We start from the raw sequence: 21,272 nt of genomic DNA, 5'->3' as shown, positions 1-21,272 counted from the left end.
GTGCCTGGCATGTGAATTGATCAGCTTTGGTTGCTAAATTATGATTACCTTCCTTGATGAGGTTAAGTTCACACAAAGTTAACATATGGGACTATAGCATCAGTTTTGACACGTAAGCCTGAAAGGAATTCAGCGACGCAGGAGGGAGCAATCCTGAAAGACCTTTGAGGTAACCAGTAACGTTGAAAATGAAATTCATTTTTTCCCTGGCTCTGCAAGGCCCCTACATTGTCTGGCTTCTGCCTGCCTCTCCAGCCTCACCTCCTCTTTTTCTCCCTTGCTCAACCTGGCCACAGCAGCCATTCCAGAGGGAGCCGAGACGTTTGCGGTCCCCAGGACCTTTGCACTTGCTGTTCATGTTTCCCAGTCTTCCCCAAGATCTTTACGAGAAGAGAGGTAAGGCCTCGCGGCAGGGGGCGGGGCCTGGGCGGGGCCTGGGCGGAGTCTGCCGGAAGTGGGGCGGAGGCCCAGGAAGTGACGGCCTAGCCCGCCGAGTCAGTGGAGTCGGGGGCACCAGCCGCGGCCTTGCGTTCCCGGGCTCTGGGCGATGGAGAACGGGGAGGTCTACAGAGCCACCACCGAGGCGCACCCGGGCCCTGGCAGAGGCCCCCGGAGCGGCCTCGCCGCCTACTTTACCCTGAGCCGGCTCACGGGGTTCCGGCGACTCAAACTGCTGGAGCTGGTGAGTCCGCGGCCGGGGCGGGCGAGAGGAGGCAGCGAGCGGCGCTCTGCCTGCTGCTAAGACGCGGCAGTTTCCACATCCCCAGTTCCTTCCCTCTCCGCCCGCGGAGGGGCCGTTCCCACGCGGGGAGTCTGCCGGCACTCCCTCCTCCCGGGTCCCTCGAGGGTCGGCCCCCAACCCGCGCCCGCCCGCCCGGGTGTTCTGGGACCATCCAGCGTTTTGGGCGGGCGCAGGAAATGCGTAGGAGACCCAAGCCAGCAGCCTACCCGTTTCCTGCTCCTGTGTAGTGACCTTTGGCTCTTCTCCTTGTTACCCTGCATTATCTCCCAAAGTGTCCGTATTTGGACTACAAAATGCTTTTTTATCTTTCTCTTGTTCTTGCGGTTTTCCTGGTGTGAACCCAAGGGGGCAGTTACATTTGTTGGCCAGAGTGTTCCGATACTACGCAAGGCGTAGAGAGAGATGTGTCTAGTAAGTTGTCTCTTAATACTAACTGGAAAAGAATTCTTTCTAAGTGAGCAGTGTGTGTACCAAATACAAAGTCAGAAGGACAGCTTTTTGTGTGAGTTGTGTGAAGGGAAGCAGGCCGAGGGCATTCTCTTGGGCACTGAGTTTCAATTTGCTTTAGGCGTTGGTTAGGACCTTAAATCTACTAGTGAAAATATCAAACCATCTTTGAAATTTAAATTTTCATTCAGATCACATGCACATTGAGCTCCTTCTGTTTTAATGAACGATGAGTAACATTTTCTGCAAGAGGAAAAATCAGACTGTTTAGAATGTTTATGGGTTGATTTGGTTTTTGAATCATCCCCAATGAAAACAGCCAGTTGGTTTTTTTGGAAGATCTTAAGTTCTTAGAAGTCAGATAACCAGAACTTACGTTCTTAGAACTCAGATGACCTACTTTCATTGAAAATAAAAATTGCAAAAAAAAAAAAAAAACCCTAACATAGCTTTTTAGCCCCCCCAAATGATCACTTCTGGGAATAGCTGGGAAGTCACTTGGAAGCAAGTGACAGTATGGCCCAGGAGGGTCGGGCTGTGTCTCCCTTTAACTGCATGCTGGCAGCCTTTCTATTCCTACAGTGTCCTCAGCCCCCTCCTGCCTTTGTTCTGCATAAGCGGATCCTCCTACCCAAGAAGGGCTTCCTTCTGCTCTTCCTGTCCTAAGCTCTTGCATGACTTTTGGATGTCAGCTGTGTTTCTCTGCCTTAGAGCTAAAATGGTTTTATATAAGTAGAAGAATTATTTGGAACAGGAAAGACGTAATATTCATTCGAAGCACTCTTGCTGTTCAAAAGACATTGTCAGTATTGGTCTGTTGCCCATTAAATCTCTTTTCAGTTGCCTTGTTTTTTTCTTTCCAATGAGAACTGGCAAATATAAAGTTTCTGATTGCCTTATTTATAGTTTAATAAACTAGTTCCATATCTTCTGAATAGAATGCAGCCATAAGTTTGGATGGTAGACTTTTTACTTGGAGAGAAGGGGGAGAATGAGTTTGCCTGGCGGGGATTGTTAGACTATTTCTGCTTGTTCTCCATCACCCATAAGGAGAAAGAGCAAAAGAATGAAAATTAATGTCTCTTCTTGAAATCCATTTGTTGGTTTATGGTGAACCTGTCCCAGCCTTTTCACTTTGTTTTGGCCTCACCTTGCGGCTTTCAGCATCTTTCCTGAACCCTTGTCCTCGGCAGTGAAAGCTCGGAGTTCTAATCCCTGGACCGTCAGAGAATCCCCTTGTTTACAGGGAATTTTATAATATTACATTTTCTTTAACATAGATTTAGAAAAATATTTCTTCAGTATTGCCTTTCATTCTGATGGTTGTCTTTTTGTTCCTACTTTGTCGGTTTTAATGTCTTACCTCTTCACAACAATAGATTTATCCAGAAAGTCCCAAGAAAGTTTTATATGGAGTAAATGAAAATTCAGCCAGCCAGGGGCAACAGACAAAGTCTTTGCCTCAACTCAAACTCTGCCTTTAGGTTGTTTTCTTTAGATAAATTATTTTTTAATTAAAAAGAGTTGGCGAGCTACAAGAAGGAATAATTGGAGTGGAGAAACCCATAATCAAAAAAGACGAGGTACTTTAACAAGGGACCTGCAAGCCCAAGATCATTTTACTCAAAATACAGTGCATTTCTGTGTTCATTATTCTAGACCCATAAATCACACCAGATTCTCAAAAATCCCAAAAGAGAAATGTCTTATTCTGAAATTTAACAAACCAGACACTGTGTACTTAGGAAATTCATAGAGTCCTAGGAGGCGGAATTGGGTCTCCTCTGAGGTTCTTTCCTGCCTTAAGGTTTTTACAGTCTGAGGCTCTGCAGGATGTGTGTGCCAGAACAGATCCGAACACCGGGGGTAGAGAGCGGCACCTGCAAACGGAAGGGGCGGCTAGAGAGAAAACGGCATGACTGGCTCTTGAGTTACATACTCTGGGAGTTAGAGGGCTGTGTCTGTCGTTCACGTGTGACGTCAGTTTTGTCAGAGGCTTGTCCGTCCACCCTTGCAGAGCTGAAGAGGAAACGGGAGACTCAGCGGAGAAGGTGCCGTAAGGCGGCGTTGCAGTTCTCAGTCCATGCAATCACTTTGGTAGTTTATCTTATCCCTAGGTTGGTCCTTATGCAGGTACTTTGTGAGGTTTTTGTTGTTACTGTTATTTTTTGAGGCACGTTTTTTGTTTGTTTGGTTTGGTTTTACGAGGAGAATTGACCTTTTTGGCAGCCAAATTCCTTGCTAGTAAACTGGTGTGGTGATCTAACTATGTATGATATAGTCTCTGTCACAAACAAGCATTGTGTTTATCGGACCAGCTGAATGTCCTGAAGGCTGCATAGTACTATGATTATAATGACTTCAGGTAAGCAGTTTGGTTTAGAATTCACCAGTGATTTAAATGTATTAGATTGTGAATAGTTATTCACAATAACTATTCTAGTTATTTTGTAAGTGCCAAGAAACAAATCACTTAGAAGCCCTTTAGCTTATCTTGGTGCTCTTTTCATGACTTAAATGTGAAAATTGATACATACTAAATTGAAGTGCTCTGTTTTTACCTTGAAGAAGATCCATAATGTCTGCAAATCTTTGAATCTTTGTGAGTAAATGTTTGCTGAATGCACGGGAGGCTTAGCCTGACTACAGGCTGACACATTTGTTTACTTGAACCTTACATATCACTACAAGGTTTTTAAAGTGAGTTTAATAATTCACAGAATAAAAGAATTATGTATATGGAGCCTTACAATTAATGCAAACATTAAAAAGTTCTTTTATGAGAAATTTTTTGGCGGTAGACTGTTCAGTGATGGAGAATTGGTGTTTAGCGTGGTGACTGCTAATTTTAGGGAAGACTGAAGTTTCAGAAAGGGTAGTGAAACTGAAATGGAGAGACAGAGGAGTCATTCTCTGAATGCTGAAGTCACCAGAACGGTAAGTGCATCTTTAGTCACTAAGACTTCCCAAATGTGTTGACTCTAGCATGGTGGTTTTAATGTATGACTTAACAGCAAAAAGGGAAATGCGCAGACCTCTGGTCGTAACTTCAAAAACCCAGATGACAGGGAGATCCTACACAAACACATCCAGTCGAAAGATGAGCTTAATAAACAGTGCTTTAGGGGGAAAAGAGTACAGAGTGGGAGTCGGGTATGTGGCTAACTTGTGAGTTAAGTCTGTCAGAGGTTTGAGTACCTCAGCTGCGAACAGAAGGGTGGGGGGCCCTGTTCTCCAAGGGCCCTGCCAACTTTTAGCAGGTCAGTAATGCCCTTAGTTACGTTTAATACAATTTTACATCATTAGAAGAAGCCATACTGGGCATGTGTACCCTGTGAGGTGCTTAGCCTAATAATCAGCCAGCAGCATTCAGTGTGATGCTTTCATGCTGTTGAGAGCAAGACTGTTTACCAGAAAGTAGTCACGGAACCTCTGAACTTGGGGGTTGCGCTCACCATCATATCCTTACCTCGTTCAGTGACCTTGTCGCTTTTCCTGTCTTCAGCCACTTAGGTATTTAATGCTGGTGACCACACATTTCTTGAAGTTCTTCCCTTACTTTCACTTTTTCTTCTTTAATACAAAAAAGTGTCTACTTAGAAACAAATATAAACATAAATATATACATTATATATATATATGAGATTAAAACAAGTCACACTTCAGGCCTCATCAACACACTCTGCTGCCTCATGTTGGATTAACAGTGTGGAGTGTGTTTACTTGCTTTTTAACGCGTTTCCCTGAGACATGTTCAACTTCAGTGCCTTGCTCTTCTGCTGCCAGTTGCCCTGGTCCCTCCTCCGCTCGGGCTGTGATGTTCTTCAGGCTCTCCCAGCGCTCCACCCCTCCTGTCTGCTAACCAACAAAACCAGACAGGCAGTTCCTGCATCTGAAAGTCCATCCACTCTGGCAGGATCATCATATAACCACACTCAACTCCTTAATCATTTACCTCATCCCTCCCCATCCAGTTGGGTCAGTTGCCTTGTTACCCTCTTGGCTGCCCTGCAAATCCTTACTGGTCTGATTCTGTTCCTTTTGTGCCACACCCGGAGTGCCCTCTGCCTGTCCTGATCCTGGGTCTTTCTTTTCACACATCCTTCTGTGGCTACTATTAATCCAGGTGGATCTGAACATTTTCCTGAATTTATACCAAATGCTCAAGTATGAGATATAAAATTATTGTTTTCTTATTTTTTTTCCTTATACATAGGTTTTAAAAGTGAAAGTTGCTCAGTCGTGTCCAACTCTTTGTGACCCCATGGACTATATACAGTTCATGGAATTCTCCAGGCCAGAATAGTGGAGTGGGTAGCCTTTCCCTTCTCCAGGGGATCTTCTAAGCCATGCCTCCCGCATTGCAGGCGGATTGTTTACCAGCTGAGCTACAAGGGAGTCCATACATAGGTCTTATTGCTCTGTTATTACATGTTCCTACACATACTACAATGTTGGATACATAATGCTCAACACAGGTTAAAATTTGGACTTGAGATGTAACTGACCTGTTGGTTTCGTGTGTACCGACGTGACACTTGTATAGACTGTGAAGTGTCCCCTTGTCTTGTGTGGAGACCATACAGAGCGGCTCTTGCCCTTGCAGTTAAGTCGCTCCGTCGTGTCTGACTCTGCGACCTCATGGCCTGTACCCCGTCAGGCTCCTCTGTCCGTGGGATTCTCCAGGCAACAATACTGTGGTGGGTTGCCATGCCCTCCTCCAGGGGATCTTCCCCACCCAGGGATCGAACCAACATCTTCATTGCAGGCAGATTCTTGACTACTAAGCCACCAGGAAGCACATAGAGCTGTGGGAGATTTTAAAGGAAGCTTAGTATTAACAGAGATGGGGAGTCAGGAGTTTTCATACCGAATGTAACTTATAGTGCTAATTTCTTGGCCTTTAACTGGGAATAGGAACTAGTAAACATCCAAGCTTGACATAGTACCCCTTCCTTCTCTTGGATGTCCATGCTGAACCCGCCTCCTGATAGAGCCCTAAGGTTTAAGGTCGTTAAGAATGCCTCCTTTGAGGAGTTTGGAAGAGGTCTTATAATGACTTGTCTCTGATAGGTTCTGGCCCAGCTGGTTCCTGCACTTTTCTTGGGGAGAGTAGATAAGTGGTCTGTATCTACTGTAGATAGGATTTTATTGTCTTAGGGACACTGATGAGTGTTCCCGATAATCTCCTTCTTGTAACAAGAACGGTTCAAGAGCTGCTGTTCTCCGATCTCAGTGAGTGCTAGGCTCATATCTTCTCACAGTTACTTTCATACAACTTAGATATATCCTGAAGATTTCTTGTAGAGAAACTCCTAACATTCAGGTAAGATTTAACATAGCAGAGAACAAAAGAAATGGCGTTTTAGACATTGGGCACTTACTACACTCTCGACGTTGAAGCCCCTGTAATGACAGGAGAGGAAGTCCTTGCACAGTGACTTTCTGGGGCTTGTCTAGGTGTGTTGCTTTGTCTGTGGTGCCATGACTGGGAACGCCTCACCTAACATCTGTCTGATGTGAGGAAATTGTTTGGGATCTTCTGGACTGTTTTATGCCTCATTAACTTACAGGAAATCACAGCAAAATAGGATCAGTTTTCATCTTTACGTGTTTTCTTTTCTGTTGTGGGCACATGTGCATTTTGTATGGCCAGTAGGAGGGGGGAAATCCCTTAGAGGCTTCAATGCTAATTTAGATTTGTTTTTAAACTTGTTTAAAATAATCATGGTATCACAGGAACTTGCAAAGAAACACGTGAAGGGAGGTCCTTTGCATTGGACGTGTGTGTGTTCGTGTACCTCTGTGCTGTTGTATGGAGTGTAGCTTCCTTGATCATCACCACAGCCGAGACCCAGAGCTGCTCCGTTACTGTGTAGCGCCCCCGTGTCCTGGCCACCACTGATTAGTTCTCCATCTTGGAAAGCTGTGTTATTCTGTGAATGCAGTCATGCGGTATGTAACCTTTTGAGATTGGATTGTTTTCACTTTATAGAATTCTTTGGGGATTCATCAGATTGTTGCATATATCGTTTCTTTTTATTGCTAAGAGTAGTATTCCATGGTATGGATACCACAGTTTGCTTAACCATTGAAGGACACCTGGAGTGTTCAGAGTTTGGGACTCTGATGAATAAAATGTTGAGAACATTAATGTATCAGTTTTTGCAGGAATGTACATTTTCATTTTCTGGACCAAGAAACGAGCAGATTGTAGGAATGCAGTTCCTGGGTCATATGGCAGTTGCCTGCTTAGTTTTTAAAGAAATTGCTAAACCATTTTCCAGAAAGGCTGTATCAAGGACCTCTGCTTTAATGAAAATGTTTTGTAGGATAAAGCTATTCTGAAATTTCACCGTTGATTCTGGTAGCAGTGTTACTGCCATTCGTGTATCTGGTGGCACCTGCTGGCCTGAATTGAATAAGATGACGTTTCCCAGTAAGCTTTGACTTGGGTCATCAGTCATTTCATCAGCCATCAGGTTTCAGTGCTCAGAAGGAAATTCCCTCAGCCTCCACAAAACCCACACAGACTGCCCAGGTGAATCTCTGCTCCCTCTTCCTTTCTGTTTGTAGAGCAGCATTAGCCCCACGCCTTGAGCCCTGAGTCCTGCTTTTAGAGATCCTCTCTTCTTCCGATCTAGACATCTCACAGGCTTCTAAGCACTTAAAGACGCTCAGTTCTCTGTCTTGAAATGCCTTTCCCTTTGAGCTCATCCACCACTGCCCTCCACCTGGCCACGTGGAGCTGCACTTGGTGACTGGGCCGTCTGTTGCCCGGCCTCAGCCCTCTGCCCGTGGACAGCGCTGGAGCGTGGGCTGTCCTCGCAGAGCTCGCTGAGGGGGCCCTGTCGGGGCCGTCGGCAGCCCTGTAACTCAGGCTCTCATAGCGTTTCGGTTCCGTTCTTACCTGACCTCTGAGGAGCATTCAGCACTCTTGGTGCTGGTTCTGTGTTTGGCTGCGCCACACAGCAGGCCTGGGATCTCAGTGCCCTGACCTCAGGGATCAAACCCACGCCCCCTGCATTGGAAGCACGGAGTCTCGACCACTAGACCACTAGGGAAGTCCGCAGTCAGCACTTCTGATAACTTGCTCTGCATAGAAACCCTTTTTCTTGATTTGCTACCCTTTGGGCTGCTGCTCCTAACTGTTCTATGCTCATATCTCCTCCTGTCTTTGGGGCTTCCCTGCTGACTCAGGCTGTAAAGAATCTGCCTGCAGTGGAGGAGACGCAGGTTCAATCCCTGGATCAAGAAGATCCCTTGATGAAGGAAATGGCAACCCACCCCAGTACTCTTGCCTGGAGAATCCCATGGATGGAGGAGCCTGGCAGGCTGCAGTCCACGGGGTCCCAAGAGTCGGACATGACTGAGCAACTGAATCAGCACCAGCAGCCCCCTCTGTCGAGCCCCCCAGTCTTGAGGCTCATCACAGTTCTGCCATGGGCCAGCATTCCCAACTCTGGGTGATCTCCCATGTGTTGGCTCCACCTCAGATGCGTCCCCCGAGCTCCAGACCCATATATCCTTTTGCCTTAGGCAGCACCTAACTCCTCCATAGAACTCTCATTTACAGCATGTTTAAAATGAATTTATCCTCTTCCCAGCACTCTTGCCTCTTAAAAAGCAGACTCTTTTTTCTGCAGTGAGGCATCAGTGTGTGAGTACCTCATCACACAACAGTGGGAGCTCTGTTAAAACCCACCTGCATTTAATTGAGTTGTCGAATTAGCCATACAGCTGTCCTCCATTCACCGCAAATGCATTGGCCAGTTAAATACTGCAAGACTGAGATTGAATGTGAAAAGGAATTGCTTCTATGAAAATAAATGGGATGCTTTAGAAAGACCAAAAAATAAGTTAATACTTGCTGTGGAATTAAGAGTGTGGCAACTGTGAAAGGCTAGTAAAGACTAGTCTGATTCTAGAAAGAGTCAGCATGCTGCTTCTCGAGTGTCCCAGATCTTGTTCCGCTTGAAATAACATCAGTTTAGAAGTGGCAGTCACAAATGATGGAGGTGATTAATGAAGCAGACACGAAGGGGAATTCCAGCCAGGCGCACTCGCAAAGAACAGGCCCACTTGCAGAGACTGGTGAATGAATAAATGTGCCTTTCTGTGTTAAAGTGTTTAAGCACATATGTGTTATCTTGTTTCCTCTTCTGTCTGTATTCATCCTGTCAGCTCAGGGCTTCTCCTCCATCATCAGGGGTTTGACTTTCGTCCATTACAACTACCCTGTTTATCTTTCCCTTCATTTCTGGCACCAGCTTCTCGACTGGATGGCTACCCCCCGTTTTGCCCTTTTCCTCATCCCTTCGCTGTCTTGTAGCTAGAAAGAACCACTAAAACATAAGCCTGATCATGTCACCCTTTGCCTTAAAAACCCTTAAAATTTAGAGTCCTTACACCAGGAAAAGGAGTCGTCTGTTTATTCACACACTTACTTTTGACTGCGCGGGTCTTCCTCGCTGGGTGTGGTGCGCTCTCGGTAGAGCGAGCGGGAGCTGCTCTGGCCTCGGGGCATCACTGCTCTTTGCGGCGGCTCCTCTTGTTGCAGAGCGTGGGCCCTAGCCGCAGCAGTAGTTGTGGCACATGGGCTTATAGCTACTCCGCAGCATGTGGAGTCTTCCCGGACCAGGGGTTGAACCTGTGCGTCTGCATCGGCGGGCAGATTCTTAGCCCTGGACCGCCAGGGATGCCCCCGGAGGCACTTGGAGAGTCCCCTGCGTAACCCCGCTGTCACGTTGCCCTCTCTGTGGCACCCCCTCCCCTCCACCTGGACAGGGCCCAGCCCCCTGTCGCGGTCAGGGGGTCGTGGGCCTGTGTGTGGCTGGGGCGGGCCGGTGCCGCGCGCTGTCATCTCCAGGTCTCCTGTGCCCCTGTCCCTTCCCTCCCAGCCCCAGGCTGACTGCAGCCCTCCTGGTCTCGGCGCTCCTGTGGGAAGCCTCTCCTGACCTGGGTTGAGTGCCTGTCCCGTGTGCTCTTGGGACAGTTCCTGCATGTCTCTGTTCTGACATAGTAACTACCTTTTCATAGTAACTGTTTTCTGTGTGCTTGTATTCCCTTCAGGGCAACTGGACCGAGCTCTGTGTCCATAGATGGGGTTCACTGACTCATCTTGTTTGCCAAGTCTCCACTCGACAAATGTTTGGGTGAACAGATGGTATTCTCTGAATTCTGTAGGTCTCCCTGAACAAGTTAAGCCGATGTTGTTTCTCTCCTAGGTGCTGTCTCTCCTGGCCTTCATCTGTGAGGAGGTGGTCTCGCAGTGCACCTTGTGTGGGGGACTCTACTTCTTTGAGTTCGTCAGCTGCAGCGCCTTCCTGCTGAGTCTGCTTATACTGATCGTGTACTGCACGCCGGTGTACGACCGAGTCGATCCCGCGAAAGTCAAGTCATCGGTAAGCATGAGAAAACATAATCCCTGGGACAAGAAGGTAGATGTTTTTGGACCTTGTGCAGTTGTATTATTCACGGTAATGGTGCTTTCACAACCCTAACAGGAAGAGACATCCTCCATTGTTTCAGGTCTGCTTCCAAGCAGCCTGCTTTTCCCTGCCAAATGGGATGGTTGGGGGAGGGAGAAATTGGTGAGACACTGGCAGTAGTTTACTGGTATTGGTGGTTTAATCTGATTCAGATTGGGTATTTTTTAAAAACTAGGAATTTTATCATTTTTGATTTCTCACATTTCAGAGTGTGGGTTTTTGGAGTTCCGCACTGTGCTGAACATAAGATGGAGTGATGAACTGATGTGATAGGGTTTGGAGCTTTAAGCAAAACAGCATGTAATTCTACCTATTTTGTTTTGGTTTTATTATGAAAGAAAGTTGGCTCTAAGTGAATTTAGAAGGTATTTGTTAAATTCATTATTTAGAAGTTAACCCTTTTAATAAAAGTAGAGGGGGCAATTTTATATTCACAAAATTAAGAGATGTATAACTTTCTAAAGACTAAGTCTGACCGTCAGTTTTTGTGAGATGACAGATGAGCTAATTTACAGAGTTACTGCATTTAAGAAAGAAAAAATCGAACGGTTTACTTCAGTAGGATTCAGGTTCTCAAGAGTGGTTTATGAGGAACTGTAACTAGCAGGGTTGATTTATGAAATTCACAGTTTTGAGGAGAAAGATAAAAAATAGAGTAAGTTTTAACTATTAAAAACCAGATAATAGGATAAATATAAACCAGTTAGGATTTTATTATTGTTTTAATGAGAAGCAAGCTTTGGGTCCTATATTGATAATATACCTAAGATTTACTTTTTTCTTTATACCCTTTTGTAACATAAGAACTATTACCTTTTTTTTGCATTTTAAAAGTTCTATTGAAGTATAGTTGACTTAGTGTTAATTTCTGCCCCAAAGTGAAGTGATTCAGTCACACACATAGACGCACAGTTCTTTTTCCTATTCTTTTCCACTGTGGTTTATCACAGGATACTGGATCTAGTTCCCTGTGCTACGCAGAAGGACCTTGTTCACCCATCCCGTATATAGCAGTTTGCCTCTGCTCACCCACACTCCCAATCCATCCCTCCCCCACCCTGCTCCCCCGGGGCAGCTACCCATCTGTTCTGTGTCTGGAGTCTCTTGCATAGGTAGGTTCATTTGTGGCCATATTTTAGATTTCACCTGTAAGTGATAAGGTATTTGTCCTTCTCTTTCTGACTTACTTGACTTAGTAAGATTAATCCATTTATTTTGCAGCAAATTGTGTAATTTCATTCTCTTTATGGGGTCACATTTCGTTGTGTGTATATAAATGTACACACACACACATCTTCTTGGCCTGTTCATCTGTTGATGGACATTTTAGGTTGTCTCCATGTCTTGGCAACAATAGTGACGCTGTGTACTCTGGGGTGTGTGTGTCCTTTCAAATGACAGTTTTGTCTGGGTTTATGCCTAGGAGTGGGATTGCAGGATTTTGTGGCAACTCTGTTCGTAGTTTTTGAGGCGCCTCCATACTGTTGCACGTTGTGGCTACACCCATTTGTGTCAGGGTTCACCTCTCGCCTCCCTGCTCCGTTTCAGTGATCTGTATGCGGCTGTGTTTCAGTTTTCATTGGGGCACAGTCGCCTTACAGCGCTCCTGCTGCTCAGCACAGTGAGTCGGCTACATGTACGCATTCAGCCCCTTGTTTGTGGATTTTCTTCCAGCTCAGGTCTCCAGAGAGCACTGCATACTGTACAGAGGTGCTCACTGGCTATCTGTTTATACAGAGTATCAATAGTGTACATATGTCAATCCCAACCTCCCACTTCACAGAAATTTTTGATTTTTTAATCTGTATACTAGCTTACCTAAGTAATTTACTTTCAGATCATGATTTTCTCTTTCCTGTAGATGCTTAAAATTTGTTTACGTTTACAGATGACCTTTCAGTATTTTCCTTAGGATGGGTTTAGTATTGCTGTATTGTTCTAGTTTTTAGTTGTTTGGGAAATTCTTTGTTTCAATAGAGTATCTCGGGTTTCGGATTTTTCCCTTTCAGGACTTTGAATGTATCTTGCCATTCCTTTCTGGCCTGCAGAGTTTCTGTAGAGAAGTATGTCTTGGTGTAGGTCTGTTTGGGTTTACCTTGGTTGGGACTCTTCTCTGCTTCCTGTACCTGGATATCTGTTTCCTTCTTTAGATTTGGGATATTTTCAGCCATAATTTATTCAAATGCATTTTCAGTCCCCTTTTCTCTTTCTTCCCTTTTTTGAATTCTACTTGTGCACAGATTGGCACACTTTGTTATCCCATAGGTCTCTCATATTGCTTTCATTTTTTTTTTTAATTTGGTTTTATGTCCGCTGTTCTGATTGGGTGATTTCCATTATTCTATCTTCCAGGTCACTTAATTGTTCTGCATTTTTCATTCCATTATTCACTACTTTTAGCTCAACTTTCATCTCAAGAAATGAATTCACTAATTTTTCTTGGTTCCTTTTTTAGTTTCTAGTTCCTTTTCATAGTAATCTGCATTTCTATCAGTAGTCCTCAGTTTCTTCACTGTTTCATTATCTCCTTTTTGAATTTGCCATGTATTCGACTGAAGAGGTCTGTTTTGTTGTTTGTTCTTTGAGGGGATTTCACTTGATCTTCTAATTGAGGGTGGTTCCTCTGCTTCCTCATTTTACTTGTATTTCCCTTGCTGTATGCATTTAGGAGAAGCAGTTATCTGCTGTGGTTTTGGAGGGCTGTTTTTACGTGGAAGCACCCTTGTGTGGCCCTGTCGACCGCTGTTGGGGGCGGGGGCTGCTTTCAGCGCGGACGCCTGCCCCGGCTTTGCTCAGCATCTGCTCGCCGTTCTGCCCATGCCAGGAGGTGTGACTGGCGTGACCAGCATGTGCGGTGGGCTTCGGGCGGGGCCTCCTTGCTCGGGTGGTCACTGGCCTGTCGGGGGCCAGGTGTGTGCCCTCGCTGTTGAGTAGAAGTTCCCGGATGTGCTTCTGAGTTGTGCTGCAAGGTCGGGGGACGGGAGCGTCCCCACTGAGTCTTCCTCAGAGCGGTTCTCAGGTGAGTCTGCTCAGCTGGCACCTGTTAGGAAGCTCAGCTGTGCTGTGGTCAGCTCTGCCCTCGCCCCATCGAAGCCTTGGCACGGCCATCAGTTGGCCCCGGGGTCCTTCTGGCCTGGTGTTCACAAGGCCACCAGCCCAGCACCACAGGAGTGGTGCCCCCGGAGGGGCTCAGGCCCTGGCCCTGTGTGCACGTGTCCGGGAAGCCCCCAGCTGCTCAGGCTGCATCTGTCAGCCGCGGGACGTTCTGTGGGTGCTGGGTTTACACAGCTGCCAGCAGAGATGGACGCTGGCGGCTCCCGGAGCCATGGGCAGAGACCGCGGTCCTGCTCCTAAGCCGCTTGGCCCCTGGGTCCGGCTGGGGTTCAGCTCTGTGCACGGACAGCCTGCTGTCGTTTGTTCCCCGGCACCTGCCAAGGCAGGAGCCCCTGAGGTTGTGGCTAGAGTGCACGCTGGCCCCTTCGGGCCGTCTCCGTGCAGCCGACAGCAGTCCTGTCCGCAGGCCTGCACCCCGCCTCCGCCTGGACGTGTTTCCCCGGGCCCGGGGCGCGCAGGGTGGCCGCCTGGACCGCGTGTGCGAGTTTGGCTCCTCTGCACCTGGCCGCGCACTCTTCTGCAGCTCCCTGTCCGTGCTGGCTCATCTCCTGGCCAGGGAGGCGGCCTCCCACACTCTGAGAACCTTTCCTTTTTCCAGCTCCTCCCAGGGGTACAGGTCCTTTCTGCTGCTTTTTTTTTTTGCCCTTTCATCCTGCCTGTCACTTGAAGATCATTCCTATCCTTTCAGGGGTTTGAGGCCTTCTGCTGGTGTTCAATAGGTGTGCTGTGAGAATTGTTCCATTTGTCGATGCATTTTTCATGTATTTGTGGGTGCAAGCAAGTTCCATGTCCTTCTGTCCCACCATTTTGATTGGATACTGTCTGTTAAAATAATTCTTTTTAGCATGAAATATTGCCATTTGCAGTAACATGTTACTGGACCTAGAGAATATTATACTATGTCAGAGAAAGACAGATACTACATGATATCACTTACATGTGGATTCTTAAAAATACAAAAGAATATATACTTACAAAACAGAGAAAGCGAGCCTGTGGTTGCCACAGAGGTGAGGAAGAGAGGAGGGGCACATTAGGGATGTGGGCTCAAGAAACTGCCCGTAAAAGAGGAGCGGTAAGGACTTACTGCGCAGCACTGGGAACAGCACTCAGTACCTTACAGTCAATTCTAGTGGATATAATCTGAAAAAATAACTGAATCACTTTGTATTACACCTGAACACAAAAGGATAAATCAGTCATACGTCAATAAAAAAGTACATATACATAATGATTCTTTTAAGGTTGAAAAATGAAGCAACAAAAAGTTGATATTGAACAATTAAATAACTTTGAAAATCAGGTAGAGTCTGAATCAAATCCATGAAGCCTCTGATGACCACATTCATGCGTTTCTCGTCCAACAGCCAAACAGCATTACTTTCCATGAAAGTATTTCAGAAGCGTTTAGTTCTTTTAAAACCCTGTTTACTCCCTGGCGGCACTGGGTCTTCGTCGCTGCCCGCCGGCCTCCTCTGGCTGCGACAGGCGGGCCGCTGGCTGATCACGGCGCTCGGGTCTCAGTGCGGTGACTTCGGCGGGAGCACGGACTCCGGGCGCATAGGCTACGCTGCCCTGGGGCCGGCAGGCTCTTACCCACTGGACCACCAGGGAAGCCCCAGAAATGGTTGGTTGTGCTTAAGAACATTGATCTTTTGGACGAGAAACAATATAAAGTATTTTCTACTTTTATGGTCAAAATAAGCAAAAGGTAGAACACTTTATTACATCAAACTCCCAACATTTAAAAAGTTATGAGTAAATACTGATTTTAAAATACTGATTAAAAAAAATTTAGTCACTTCATCTTAAAATAGTTTTTGTAAAATATCTTACAATATTTCTTTTGGGTCTTATAGAAAGTTTTAAACATATTTGTATATTCTACTTTTCAACCAACATTGTAAGGAAGTCATGTTTCTTTGATTTAAAAGTTACCGTCTGCTTTCTAACATACTTAAAATTGGTTTGTGTAAGGTTTTCTTTTTGAGAAAACGTTTTGAGTGTATAGTGGTTGTGGTGTCTAGGGTGGAACAGTGATCTTTTTGAAGAGAGAATCTTTTCTGTCCCATTACATTAATCAAGAATAACAATAGCCAGTGTTTATGAAATATTTATTATGTATCTGGCACTAGTCTGAGAGTTTTCTTGGATTAAAGAACTCTTATCTATAGAATCACCTATGAATACAATATTGTTACTACTCATTTTGCAGATGGGGAAACACAAGCACACACTCCATAGGTAACTAATTCAGTCATGCCGCCAGGAAGGAATATTACTGGTATGTGAACTCAGGTAGTCTAGCTCTAGAACCCACGTTACTGAATACTACATCCTGTCTCAAAATGACTGTCTTGTTTAAATACTTCATGTGTACTCCAAATATTAATAGTTCTGTAAGTAACATGTTTGAAATAATAATTCAAAGGAATAGAAAAAAAGAAAAACTGCAGAAAAACACCTCTTTTAGAAGCAAAGAGAAAAATCAAGTGGTTTTTATAAATGTTGAACTAACAAAATAGTGAATTCTGTTTTGGGTAGTTTTATTGATAGTAGGTTTAGTGGAGAATGTATTTGAGAAAACTCAAGAAATACCAGATTTAAAACCCTTTGGAGTGACTCATGGTTCCAGTTTCTCCTCTGAATCAAATCTGTGTGTCAAGCACTGTTTGCAGTCAGCCTCTGAGAGCACGCCTCATGAGGTGACGCCCGAGAGTGCTCTTGGAAACCAGGAAGCCAGTCCAGTGCTGCAAGCTGCCTTCCGATGAGCTGTGGGTTCTCTCACATGGTAGACAATCTCATCCTGTTAATGCAAGCTTGTGCTGGGTGACCTGGTGGGCACAGTGAAAAACAGGCTATACAACAAAGCTCAAGTGTCTGAAAAACAGACTGTTAGTCTAACTTTATCGAGTTAATGATGGATAGTCCTTTTGAGTCTCTTGTCCAAAGTACTTTAAAAGCAACAAAGTACTCAGAGAGGCCATCCTAGCATGGGTTACCTGAAAAGGAAAGAAAAATGCCTTTTTTTTTTTTGCTGGAAGTAAGATGGTGTTTCATCTTATGGCTTTGATCTTTATGTCTTAAAGAAAAAGATAAACATAAATGCATGTGTGTTTCATCTTATTTACTTGTAATAGTATATAGTTGATTTTATATTACTTTCAGATGTAAAACCCAGCAATTCAGTATTTTTATAGATTATACTCCATTTAAAGACAGTTAGAAAATAATGGCTAATTTTCCTGTGCCATACAGTACTTACATCTTGTTGCTTATTTTAAACAAGATAGTTGGTCCCCCTGTCACCACTAGTTTCTCTGCATCTGTGGGTCTGTTTCAAAGTTACACACATTGATTTTAGTTCTTAGATTCCACATACAGGTGATAATGGAGAACTATTTTTATTAAAAGATTATTTTCTGCTGTATTCTGAATACAGCCTGTACATATTTATAAGGTGTTCCTTTACAGGGTATTTATGAAATACCAAGCTTATTGAAAAGTTAGTTGAAATATGTAAGTCTGAGTAAAGAAAAAAGAAGTCACTGTTTTTTAAAAGTTAAAAAGTAGAACACACTTGTTTTCAACCAGCCTAACGCTGTTGTCTGTACCCCTCTGTTCATGCGTGTGTAGGATTTCTTTATTACTCTGGGCACAGGACTGGTACTCCTGGTGGCATCCATCATTTTCGCTTTGACACATGACAATACCATAACCGAAATTGCAGCAATTGTAAGTACCCTTTACCTTTGCTTGTTTTTGTTTGCTTAAAAAGACAGCATTTGGAAAGTACTTAGCAGATTATACAATAAGGGAGAGTCGTTTGTCTAACTTATTTTTTTTAGTGTTATTTTCAATAGAGGACCTAAAAGCAAATAAATATGATAGCCTTAAAAACCTAGAACCTGTCTTTAGAATTTGAGTTAACAAAAATCCACTTACTCTGCCTATGAACATTATTGCTAATGGAAGTGGTAGGATTGACTGATTATCTTAAAATTTCTCCTCTTTTCAGTTCAACAAAAGCACACTTACATATCAGGTGCTGTTTTAAGTGTAGGGGATAGCAGAGGTATGACCCCAAAGCTCAGTCTAATAGAAGGGAGAGATAAGTAAACGTTTTTTTATCAGAAATTGTTGAGGGGCCAATGTTTTTTAGAATTCAGAAAATTCTGGATTTTAGAAAGGCAATAACTGTACATACACTGTCTGACACACCTTTGGACAGTCTGAGCAGCACCTTGTTATCCAACGTTAATGTTTCTGCATATTAATATTATTCTGAATATTCACAGTAAAAGAGATGGGTAAAGACTAAATAGTTTTATCTTGTGTCAGTTTTGAGCCAAGTAAATCATGAAACTTTTGAGTTTTTGTAGCTTTTTGAATTGCAGATCAAAGATCGTGGATTTAATCAGGGCCAGTGCTGTGAATATGAACAATTAACAATTAGTTAAGAAGTCTTCTCACTAGTCAGCCGATTTCCAATTAATGCTTTGTTCATAACAAAACTGCAGTTGTAATTAATGGAAACATCAGCATATAGATCATTCAAACTGCTTAGAACAACTCAAAAGGCATTCAGAGAATTGGTTGGCTGTAATATTATCTACCTACTTACATGAACACAACATCTTAGTACTTAAACATGTAAAAACAAAATGGAAATAAAATTAATGCTGAACCTTTATTGCTAAAATGCATCAAGTATTTAGCCAGGGATTATACGGTTAATTTTAGTTTATAGTCATTTTTGTTGCAGAATATGATAAGGTGAAGCAGTAATTTCTAGTATAAAAGTGTATTACTATAAAAATCCTGTGGAGGAAGTGAAAAGTGAAATAAAGTTGAGGAAATGTTCAGTTTATGGAGGGTGGGAAGGAGCATGTCCTCAAATTCCCAGATATTTAAAAGCTTAGTTGTGTGTTTTAATTAGGTGGTGTGTTAGAATGTTACCGTATTCAGTTTCATTGAATATGTTTTAAGAGTGGTGGTTTAAAAGCTCAGTACTTATAATATGCTTAATTACCTCTTACAGCTATTTAAGTATGAAAATTATATAGATTCAAATGAGTGAGGGAGTCTATTTAAAAAAAAAAAATTCTGATGTGAGCAAAAAAGCTAGAAGATCATTGGGTGATATGCAGAGGGGATCCTGTATAGACCAGAGCTCTCTGAGGTAGTCGTCACAGACAAGGTGACATCTGGTCTGGCCTTTAAAGTATGGAATATATTTGCCAGCCAAATAAGGGGACAGATGCCATCAAGCCAAATAAAGACTCCAGAGGGGAAAAGGGACTTGGGTTTTTGAGGGGTGGAATTGATCGTTCCACCTTGGCTGGATGTGTTGGGCACACTCCGGTGAACGAGGAAGTTCAGTTTGCTTTCCTGTGAAATGCGGCAGGATGGAGGGCCGGTGCTGGGGCGAGAGCCTGCGGCAAACGACCACCAGCTATTAAGGTGTGGGGCTGGAGCCCTAGTGCTCCGCGATTTTCCCTTTCTGCTGAGCACTCTTTTGGCCCCTGTCTTAAAGGGCTTGTCAGTGAGGAAGCTAAATTTGAACTGTTCTTCTGTCTCTCGACAGAATTCTCAGAATGTTTGATCAGATATTAGACGTGCGCAATGAGGAAGTGACTTAAGGAAGAGGAAGTAGGTAGTGGCATCCCGTTGCTGTGTCATTACAGTGTGACAGTGAACTGGAAAATAGTTCTTAGGTAATTGGAAAGTATCTTCACTGTAGAATGTTTTGCTGTGAATAACTTTTCATTGTTGCCCAGGCGCGGTTACCTGCTCTTTTCATCTGTGTGGCAGTCTTAACCATGCTGACAGTCTTGTTTTACAGCATGTAGTAGGACTTGGTTTTCATTATTAACCTTAGCTTCACAGATTAGCACTGCACACACACACACCCCAAGACAGGACATTGATATTTTGGGAGACTTTGACTAATGGGCATTATTCTGAAATTTTTTTTTAACTTAAGAATGGGGCTTCCCAGGTGGCACTAGTGGTAAAGAACGTGCCTGCTAATGCAGGAGACTCGAGAGACGTGGGTTCGATTCCTGGGTCAGGAAGAGTCCCTGGAGAAGGAAATGGCAATCTGCTCCAGTGTCCTTGCCTGGGAAATCCATGGACAGAGGAGCCTGGTGGGCTACAGACCATGCGTATAAAAGTAAATTGAGTTGTCTTGCTATGTAAAATGGGTCCAGAGTCAAGCAGGAAATGAGAGTATACTCCACAATTCCTCATGAAGTCTTTGTCCCCTTTCCCTCTTCAGGTGTTTGGATTTCTAGCAAGTCTTGCATACCTGACTGACTTCTCCTTTATGCTCCGTGAAAAATGTAAGGAGCCACAGCAGAGAAAAGGGGACGCCGTCGTGAGGAGAGAGTACACCGAACCTTTGAATGCTTAGAGACTTGAGGGGATGGGTGTGCAAGGTTGCCGCCGCGGGGTGCAGCAGCTTCTGTAGACCCTGGGTCCTTGTTAAACCGCTGATTTTTGGAGAGCAAGGCAGGACGGCAGTTTGATCAGTATTGATTGGACTGTGCATCAGTCACCATAAATAAGGCCAGAGGGCTTTAAAAAAATTTTTTTTATAACAGTTGAAACTTGTGTCAGATGAAGTTTTGTTTTTGTTTGGAGGTAAGAGCAGCTGTTCCTTTAAATCACATAGCTCAACTGATGATAAATTATTCCATCATTGTTACTAGGGTTAGCTTTCAAATTATGCTTTATAGCTGTATAAACAGCGTGATGAAGTTCATCCATTTATAAATGGTTTCACTTTTAATTTGCTTAGCTGTGACTTTGCTTTTTGATGACTAGATACAGTTTAATGTGTATTTAAGAGATCATTATTTTAAATGTTGGTCTAGGTTTTTTCCTTACACATGTAAAACCCAGGCTTTTGCCATATCTCACTCTGCCTTAAAAATTATACTGGAACATTTTAGGATATAATTACTAACTCTGAGACCTTTTATAGCCTAATAGAAAATGTATGGGAGATGCTGATATTTTACATGTTATAAAAACAACAGTGTCAGCAACCCCATGTAAAAGTACACATAGAAAAATGGAAGAAACTGCTACCCTAACTAAGGACCAAAGATCAGATCCATCTTGCACAGTGCAGTTGAAAGCAATTGTAAAGCAGGCCTTCACCACTCGTGTCTGGAGATGAGTTCATACTATGAGACAGAAAATGGTTCATTCCTTTTTGCCACACGATTATTTCTCCTGAAATTCAGCTTCTGTTCAGTGTTTTTTTGGAGCCCATCTTATTTTAAAACCTCAACCTCCGATTTTCTATTTGAGAGCTTCCCCGCTCTGTCTCCTTAGCAGGATGGACCAGGTGCTGCTTCAGTACCTGCAGCGGTGGGCCTGGGGCTCTGGCTGCCTTGAGGCCAGCTTCTCCAGATTCCCGGGCCTGTCGATTCATAGCAGATCTTAGGGTTCTTGTTCCCACACAGACA

General features: G+C 44.1%; 1 protein-coding gene across 1 annotated transcript; it reads left to right on the top strand.

Annotated features, from left to right (window-relative positions):
* Positions 1–478: 478 nt before the first annotated feature.
* CMTM6 (CKLF like MARVEL transmembrane domain containing 6) lies at positions 479–20,587 on the top strand. Its single transcript, XM_020892125.2, has 4 exons — positions 479–682; positions 10,417–10,593; positions 17,431–17,529; positions 20,075–20,587. Exons 1-4 carry the CDS (start codon positions 548–550, stop codon positions 20,207–20,209), a joined length of 546 nt encoding a protein of 181 aa, XP_020747784.1. The 5' UTR covers positions 479–547; the 3' UTR covers positions 20,210–20,587.
* The last annotated feature ends 685 nt before the right edge of the window (positions 20,588–21,272 follow it).

Source organism: Odocoileus virginianus, chromosome 26 (genome assembly GCF_023699985.2).
Source record: "Odocoileus virginianus isolate 20LAN1187 ecotype Illinois chromosome 26, Ovbor_1.2, whole genome shotgun sequence".
In the NCBI taxonomy this organism is placed as follows: Eukaryota; Metazoa; Chordata; class Mammalia; order Artiodactyla; family Cervidae; genus Odocoileus; species Odocoileus virginianus.
Note: the sequence above shows the minus strand (reverse complement) of the source record. Positions and strands in the feature narration are given on the sequence as shown.

What these genes read in the sequence shown, in the direction of transcription:
- CMTM6 (XM_020892125.2), top strand. Translation starts at nt 548, where the DNA reads ATGGAGAACGGGGAGGTCTACAGAGCCACCACCGAGGCGCACCCGGGC. An exon ending in GACTCAAACTGCTGGAGCTG is followed by an intron (nt 683 to 10,416) that starts GTGAGTCCGCGG and finishes TTTCTCTCCTAG; the next exon opens with GTGCTGTCTCTCCTGGCCTT. An exon ending in CCGCGAAAGTCAAGTCATCG is followed by an intron (nt 10,594 to 17,430) that starts GTAAGCATGAGA and finishes ATGCGTGTGTAG; the next exon opens with GATTTCTTTATTACTCTGGG.